Here is a 9,311-nt window from a genome sequence, read left to right on the forward strand (position 1 = left end):
CATAGGACTGTTGCGTAGTAAATTGCAGAAGAATGAACCTTTTAAGCTTCTGATTGACAGGCCTCAAACAATAACAAACACAAAAAGGTTCATATTGTTAAAAAAGTCTCAAACACCAGATACCAAAGTTTCATTCTTTACACAAAACCAACTATTGCAAGAGTTGAATAAAGTTCAAATAAAGCACAAATCAGTTGCCAAACAACATAACACTTCAGTTATCAGATGCCAAAGTTTCATTCTTTATACAAAACCAACTCTTTCAAAATACACAACTTAAGTTTGCAACTTTCAGAAGTAACAAAGCTACAAAAAACCAACAACAATCAAAACTACTCTTCAAATCAGTCTCGAATGTTGATGAATATGAAGAAATATGTGATGAATATGAAGAAATAGTTGATGAAATGTGATTCTCGCCTTCAAATGATGAAGAAACCACTGATAATCGATGGGTTCATCATGTGCGATTATGAATTTGGGAAGGAACTTAGGGTACTATTAGTCGGGTAGAGATTTGTGATAGAGAGAAAATAAGAAGCGGCCTTAATTTTATCCAAATATGATCGGGTTCGGTATTTTAGTATTGACCCGTTTGACATGGATGAAAAAAATAGGTGGCAACATTAATTGGATATTTATTACACCTCAAATTTATGTATACACACGCGCTATATTGTTTGCAATGGTTTCAACTTTTGTGTTAAAATAAAACATAAGAAATAGGGTTGGAGGGCCAAAATGGAACAAAGTTGAGATAGAGTGTCAAAATAAAAAATGATGCCATGGGTTGTTTATATATTGGGCCTTGTGGGTATGTCTTTGTATGTACAGTGATATATACATCCGATATATACCAAATACACACCACACATACATTAAACATACAGTGAGATACACCATACATACATTCATTTCCACCTTCAAAACACCACCGCAGAACCACTATAACCACCACCACAACAAATTACCATAACCACCACCTACTCCACCAAAAAAACAAAAAAATAACTTCCATAAAAAGAAAAAAAAGAAAGAAATATTGCATTCTCGATTTGAGCAGATCTGTTCTCCAGGTTCTTTAGGGACTCAAAGACCATACATCTATTTTTAATTCGAATAACAAAAGAAGGTGACTCGTAATATGTAATGTAGGAAACCATTATGTATAGTCGCCAAGTGAATCAAAAGAGAAGAAAAAGGAGAAAGCAACTCCACTACCGGCATTGGCTGTTTGCGAAGAGGATGGCTATGACCGGAGTTAGTGAAGGTAGTAGAGAGAGAGATAAAGATTAGGGTTAGGTGGTAGAGAGTTAGAGATAAAGCTATGAGCCTAAAATCAAGGATTCCTTATTTCACTAATTTGCTATATTTTGAAAAGTATTGTTATGTTGGGTAATTAGTTGAAAATGTACTCTTTTTTTTTTTGTAAGTAAAATTTTATTTATCACCTCAAAAAAATTGTACAACGTATAGCTAAGCAAAATTAAATATTAGTGCTGGGCATTAAGCACCAGTACTAGGGTACTCTACCAACTACTGCTTCTATGCTACTAGTTTTCTAATCCTATCGGTCCAAAGAGAGTGATAGAAGTCCAACTCTCTTTGGACCCGTTTGGCCATAGTTTTGCCAAAATAAATTTGGAATTTATTTAGCAAACACATGTTTGGCCATAGATTTTGCCCACATTTTGGCAAGATACCAAATCCTAAATCCCAAATCACCTCAATTACTGATTTTGGGCCAAAACATAACCATTACATTTCTAATTTTTTTTAAATATTACCCCAAACTTTTATAGTTTGTAAAAGAGCCCACATTTAAATAATCACCTCAATTTCTGCTCTTGTTCCTGCTTCTTTCTTTGTATCTGCTCTCGAAAGAAACTGAGATTGATATCTACTCAGAGGAAGTTGTGACTACCCACTTGCAATTTGTCTTGCAAAAACATGGTTTAGCTGACGAAAAATTTTCACCAGCAGTGCCTTTCTTGCTTAACCTCAGCTTTCGCAAGATATTCGTTCATATGACCGAAAAAAATCAAGTCGAATGGTTTAACGACTTAAAGAAAAATTGAGCTAACTATTATTTTCATTTTGTTATGTTGTACTCTAATGCATGAAACGCTGATGCTAATTATTTTAGTTGTACGTTGTGGTGTAGGCATGATTGTAATCTGAGTAATGACTACCTATGTGTAATATGAGTAATGACTTCCTATATGTAATCTAAGTAATGAAGGTTATGTATCTACAAGATAGCAAGTTTGTTTGTTTGGTACTATTGGGTATTTGTGATAGTTTTTGAAACTTGTGGGTATAAGTCATGTTTCATGTTTTTTCAAATAAAAAATAAAATATGTTTTGAAAAATCATGTCCAAACACATTTTCATCTTCAAATCAAACTTCACCCAAATCAGAATTTTCAAAACAAATTTGGGAATCTATGGCCAAACGCTAGCTTAATCTTTTATGCATACTTGGCCTCGAGACTTCCCCTGATTTGTACCTCCTGAACAATAGTTCTGGTGAGCATAGCACTAGTCCTTGTACAGTTCTGGAAGATCCTTTGGTTCCTTTCTTACCACACATAGTAGATGCAACATTCTAGTGTCATTCGAAATATCTTAGCATTTACATTGGGCCCTTTGTCATTCTACATAGCCCATAGTAGTTCTTCTTGCCTGTGCTTGCCTTGTTATCCCTTGCCGCCCTAGAATTTTGTTCCAAACATCAGCAACTACAGTACATTCAAATAACAAGTGGGATATGTTTTTATGTGCTTAGCCACACATGACACAAGATACATCGGTAGTAATTCCCCACTTGCTTAACCTATCTCTAGTAATTAGGGGTCTTTATTTGTCAAATAGTGTAAAAGTTTCTTCAATATTGTATAGTTGAACTGTAGAGTAATCCATCTTGGGACTTAGCCCAAGTAAAATGGGTAAAATTAAAAAATAGTCAGATTTACAAGTAATAATTGAAAAGTAGCCACAATTTCAAAAGTAATAGAAATTTTACCATTTTTCATGGAGTTCGAATTTTTTACATGTGAACTTCCAGCATATATAACATGCTGAAATTTCATAATGTGATTGAGTTCCAACATAATATGCTGGAAGTTCATACACAAGTACTCAAATCTCTAGTATATTATGCTGGAACTTTCCATGGCAGGGCGTGGTCGTACGTGGCCATGGCCCGACGTCGGACATGGCAGGACGTGGCCATGACACGATGTCGGATGTGGCAGGACATGGCCATGGTACGACGCAGGACATGACGGGACATGGCAGGGCGTGGTTGTACGTGGCCATGGCCCGACGTCGGACGTGGCAGGGCATGGCCACGGCAGGACGAGGACATGGTAGGGCGTGGCCATGGCACGACGTTGGACGTGGCAGGACATGGCCATTGCACGACGCAAGACATGGTAGGACGCAGGACATGGCAGGGCGTGGCCATGGCACGACGTCGGACGTGGCAGGACATGGCCATGGTAGGACGCAGGACATGGCAGGACGCAAGACATGACAGGGCGTGGCCATGGCACGGCGTCGGATGTGGCAGGACATGGCCATGGCATGGCGCAGGACAAACTTTCAGTATTGAAGCAAAATGGTGACTATTTCAATGATTTGAAAGCGTAGAACACAAACATGGGCCATAACCCACAATACATATGAGAGCCCATCAACTCAAATCAGCCCTATAGGTTTAGTTTTTGTGGAAATGACAGTATGAATGTTTCAAATATATTCACGTATTTAAAATATATCCACGTTTAATAAGAGTTCCAACTTTAGTACCTGAGGTTCTGCCGTTCTGCTAAGACTTTATTACCGACAGGCTCTATTATCTGTTACCTGACATGTTTATCTTTCTTCCCTTATCTTCTTAAGGTTGTCGAAAATCAAAAAGCAAAAAAAATGTGAACAAATATATAACATGGAATGGACAAACATGCTGTACAGCAACTTTTTGCCTGTTAAATCGTGGTGCACGCCTCAGATAAGTCTGTCTCCTGCAACCTAGAAGTAAAATTGTCTTTACAGCCAGTGTTTTTTTGACAAGCTTATTTTTAGTCAAAAGTATTTTTTTTGTTGCTAAAAATATTATTTTTTCAAAGTTAAGTCGTTTCACCAAACTTTTAGAAGGAAAAAGAATAATTTTGATTATAAGACAAAGCAGTTTTTGAGAATGAAAAAATAAGTTCTCCTTAAAAATATTTTTTTGAAAAAATACTTTTGAGTAAAATAAATTTATAAATACTTTTTACAAGTTTGATAACACTAATCTTTGCTCAAAAGTGATTTTCAAAATATAGCCAAACACAAATAATTTTTCACCAAAATTACTTTTTTAAAAAGTTGAGAAAAGCATTTTTCAAAATAACTGATTTTATAAGTTTGGCCAAATAGGCTGCTAGTTATTTTCTTTGCATTTTTCCTTTTTATTTGGCTAACTTAGAAGTGACGAGTTTAACCTTCTTCAACAATTTGAAAAATAAGTGTAGAAGTAATTAAATTCACAAGTTTATGCCATTATTAATTTTAAGAACGTGGTGAACTTGAGCCTCTCTAACCATGGGAGATTCCAAGAAAATATATGAAATTAAAAATATATTGACTTCAGCTGAGGTGCCACTCAATAATCATGAAGACAAAAAGTCGCAGCTCTGATCTTTTGACAGTTCCATTTTTCAAATTCCAGATCCATTTTCTTTGTTCATCACAATATAAAGTTGACTAGCAGTGTGTCGGATAGCACATTGTTGTTGACATTAGCCAAACAAGTTCACATTAATGATTTATTAATTTACTACTAGTAATTAATTATTCCTTCCGTTCATTTTTAGTTGTCCACTTTTGACTTTGCACTCTTTTTAAGAAAAAATAAATAAAGTTATATATTTTACAATTTTTACCCATAATAATGATAGTATTTTCAAAAGTCTTGGAAAATGAGTAGTTAATGATAAAGGTAAAGCAAGAAAAAAGGTTATATTTCTCTTGATGTAGTATAGTGGACAAGTAAAAGTGAACGGGGAATACTTTTTTAGCCCTTGGTTAACTAGTCAAATGCAGCTAATAAATAATCGAAAATCTCCATGCAACAACAACCAGATATTGTTGACAATACCAGATATTAAAGAGTTTCAAAAAGCAGGGAGACAGAATTTACACCCTTTTTTCCATTAGTTAAATATTTGTTACAAAATAAAAGATTCCTCATATAATAGGTTAGTTCTGGATTAAATTCAGTGCATGAATCTGTACGTCCTATCGAATATTTGAGAAGCAAGATCATGAAGAATCATGCATATTACTCCACATGATAACTCAATGTGATTTATCATGTTCCAATTTATGATTAGGTTAATATATTGAATTTAATTGATGTATGTACACCGTCGTGAAAGTAGTTAATTTTTACACTTTAACAGGTTATTTGCAGCAACTTTAAGTTTTAAAATTAAAATTACTATAACTAGACCTTAGCCAAAAACAAGGAGAGGGGTTATAAATTATAATATGTAAGGAATCATAGACATACTTTTGCAAAGCAACAATACTCACAAAAAGTAAAGCATGAAATTTCACAAACTCTTGGAACTTGAAAGACATAAAGAAAAAAGGAAAGTTCAAAATTCTGAACATAAGAGACTCATGTGAAGTAAATTTTTTTCTCTATATTTCCATTTCCTCTTTTCATCTCTCTTTTCACCATAGTTGAGCTCTACTTTTGAGCCATTCTTTAACATCTCTAATACTAATATACAGTTGAAAGTTAGCAATTGGAACATCTAAAAGCCATCTTGAAGTACAAAAACAAAGGGAAAAAAAGAAAAAAAAGTTTCAAATAAAAGAAGAATACTACTCCTAAGTGTTCACAAGGCATCAATAACCCTTTGTTTCTTTCTACACTCAAATGCCAACGACTCCATCTCCCTCATTCTTTTGCCACCATTACAACTACTGAGGTTATTTTCAACAACAATATTATTAACATCGTGTACTTTGCATATATTCACTCCAAATAATCTCACCATTTTTACTGGCTGAACTTGAACTTGTAATTTATCCAAAACAGGAGTAGTACTGGATATTCTAGCCTTCCAGTCAATATAAAGCTGCTTATCAACTCCATTAGATCTTCCAAAACTGACAATATATCCAGCCTTCAAGTTCTTCTCCTTCACAAAACGACTCCACCCTTTAGTCAACACATAACTTTGGCTACTATTCCAATATGAATATCGAAATCTCCACACTTTCCCATTCATATCTTCCAAATTTAATAACATCCCTTTGGAATTATTTTCCAAAGGGAAGTATCTCTCCGCATGTTGTTTTGGAATCACTAGCCTATTAAGCTTTCCCACATCACTTGGCGTTACCGCCTTTTCGAACATCAATTCACGAGCTTTGCTCAATTTCTCTACAGCAAATGAAGTCACTACCCCATCTTCACAACATGTCCTTTTGCCATTCTTGTTAAAACTATAAACTTTCTTGCTGTGTTCGAGTTCGTCATAATACGTATGTTTACGAAGCATGTCAACAATTTCAGCCTTAGAACGAGAATTCAAGAAGGAAATTTCAATCTCCTCTTTTTCACTATCAAACAATGGCTTGAAATTTGTGACAGCGTCTTTTCCACGGAAGCGTTGCGCTGCGACATCGTAAGCTTTGGCTGCTTCATCTTCATCGTTGAAAGTACCTAACCAAATCCTTTGATGTTTTTCGTAGATTTGTGCGCCCCATCGGCCATTTGGTTGAGGGACAACTCCTTTAAATCGTGAAGACGGCAACTTTTTAATAGACTCTGCTTCTATGCCGCAATTTAATTCTGCGTCTATTATTACGCTGCTAGTTCCACTTCCCATTCGAGACAATCTAGTTGATATTAATGTTGGAGCAATTGATGGAGAGTCACTAGTTGTGCTCTCTTGTTCTATGCAACAACTTCCATCCATTGAATTTCTTGTTCTGTTTGATGGGAAATTTAGGACAGATCTAGTTGTAAGATGTAAATTCAAGAATATGGTTAATTTTGCAAAAGAGAGGAAGTTATGATATATAGGAGAAAGAGAGCTAAAGAAATATGAATAGGGTTGCTGATTGATGAAGTCGTTGAATACATATATATATATATAAGAAACTCTGTCCCAAGTTTTGCAGCGGCTGCAATAATTAATGTTTTATTATATGAAAATAAAATACAACTGGTCATGCAAATTTTTATGGTTTTTGAAGAAATTGAGATGTGGGTGTTGTGGGTCAACCAGAAGCCAATAAGTTTAAGTGACCGTGGGAAGATTCAAATATGATGGGTTGGGGGAGGATTTGAATAGTGTGTGCTCATAAGTCATATGCATGGGGTCACGTATATTTGTTGTTTAGTTTTGGGGGCGGGGGCGGAGAAGGGGGTGGGGGTGTAAATTGTATGCCAGTGATATGGTTGGTAAGAGTGGTCAATCGTATAAGTAAAATATTGGATTTTAGAAATATATAACATATATTGAACAATCTTTGTCAGATTATTACACTTTGTGTATCTATATGTTGTGGTGCGAGATTGCTTGTCATGCTAAATGAATACAAGGATACTTTATACTACTTGATTGTTTTATAATTAGTGGATAATGGAACTCTGTATCCACATATTAATATTTTATTATTAATATTTTCATAGAAAATATTAATAAAAAATATTATTTCTTTTTATCCGATCGAAATGGTAGAGTCAAAATTTTTATTAAAGGAAATTAAAATATTAAAAATTAAAATTTTGCGGAAGCAAGGGACGCAATATATATTATATATACATAAACATAAAAAAAAATTTAGCTACACAATATAATTTTTTTGACCGAGAGGTGTCAATTGAGCGCACCCCTTAAAAGAAGGTGGCTCCACCTCTTTCCCTTTGAGCCTTCGTAGACAAAGCTATTCAATACTTGTATAAATGAAAGATAACAAATTAAATATTACTCCGTCCCATTCACAATAAATGTTTTTGACATTTTTTTACGGTCCAAAATAAATAATTTTTTCAGATTTTAAGAATGAATTAATTATTTTTTTCTTACATTATCTTTGGAGTAAATTTTATTGTTAATTAATATTAAAAAATAAATTTTTTAATCTGTGTAAAAATATCCAAAAAAATCACTATCCAAACACCATTAGTATCCCATAATATTGTATATACGTGTTGTGGGCTGTATATACGTGTTGTGGTTAAGATATATGAGTCAAGTTGATAGTGTTCACATCATGACAGTGGACCACGTGTTATAGTAAGTTCATCTCCCCTGAGCTTTGATTGTATTGGGCATCCTTTTTTTCTTGATGTGTATCTGGGATGAGATGATGTATTAAAAGCAACAATAAAATAATAGAGAAGATTTTGATGAAGTATCAGCATCAGATAAGATACAATAGGATGGGAGGTGTCATGGGTGAATGTTTTGTTAAATAAGGGGGATGGTTGGACTTGAAAACAAACCCATCCAAACAATAATTTCTCATAAAACTTACGTGGCAGGATTTGATTCGTCCTCTCCATCTTCGACTTGTATTTCTTTGCTAGGTTCAACGTTATTACTCGGCCAAATAAATAAACCAAACGGATCAGTGATTTAAAGTTTATGATTTTCTATCATAATAAAAAAAAAAAAAAAAAAACTTTTGATACATAAGACAACAAAGACATCCTTAAATTCTTTAACTATTTTTCAGATGTTGATCATTTGTGTCATATGCCTAAGATGAGATAAGAATAGAGTAATTAATTGTCATTGTGAGATTTCGGTAAAACAAAATTTTACAATTCAAACAATAGTTTTATAAAGTTTTTTTTCCCTCTTTTAAATAGTTTTATAACTAACTGCAAACAGCTATTAATTCATGAAATGTGTTCGAAAACTAGAATTGAGTGCATTATTGGATTAAGATTACGTACGGAAAGAATCCTTATTAAAGCGCGTTAGACACCGTTAGCTGTGGGACTTTCAGTTTATCTCACTGGCCCCATTTCAAGATTCCCTCGTGTGTACATATACTTGTAATCTTTTTTAATTACCCATTACTAAAGTCAGCAGCTACCTTTTTATTAAATCCAAATGACAATCTAATCAGCAATTCATGTGATTAATTATTTAATTCTTAGGTTCAAATTATACCTTTTTGGGCGGTAGTTTTGAAATTTTACAAGTTTTGAATTATTTATCTCATATTATTCGATAATTATTTATTTGTTGAATATACTACCTTATTCTATGTTCGACAAAAATATTTTT

The 9,311-nt window shown here is 33.9% G+C and overlaps 1 protein-coding gene across 1 annotated transcript; it reads right to left on the bottom strand.

Annotated features, from left to right (window-relative positions):
• Nucleotides 1-5,676: 5,676 nt before the first annotated feature.
• Nucleotides 5,677-7,145, bottom strand: LOC104107449 (AP2/ERF and B3 domain-containing transcription factor RAV1-like). The gene has a single exon (XM_009616266.4). The coding sequence runs from the start codon at nucleotides 6,981-6,983 to the stop codon at nucleotides 5,895-5,897; it is 1,089 nt and encodes a 362-aa protein (XP_009614561.1). The 5' UTR covers nucleotides 6,984-7,145; the 3' UTR covers nucleotides 5,677-5,894.
• Nucleotides 7,146-9,311: the final 2,166 nt, after the last annotated feature.

This window comes from Nicotiana tomentosiformis, chromosome 4, assembly GCF_000390325.3.
Source record: "Nicotiana tomentosiformis chromosome 4, ASM39032v3, whole genome shotgun sequence".
NCBI lineage: Eukaryota > Viridiplantae > Streptophyta > Magnoliopsida > Solanales > Solanaceae > Nicotiana > Nicotiana tomentosiformis.

What these genes read in the sequence shown, in the direction of transcription:
- LOC104107449 (XM_009616266.4), bottom strand. Translation starts at nt 6,983, where the DNA reads ATGGATGGAAGTTGTTGCATAGAACAAGAGAGCACAACTAGTGACTCT.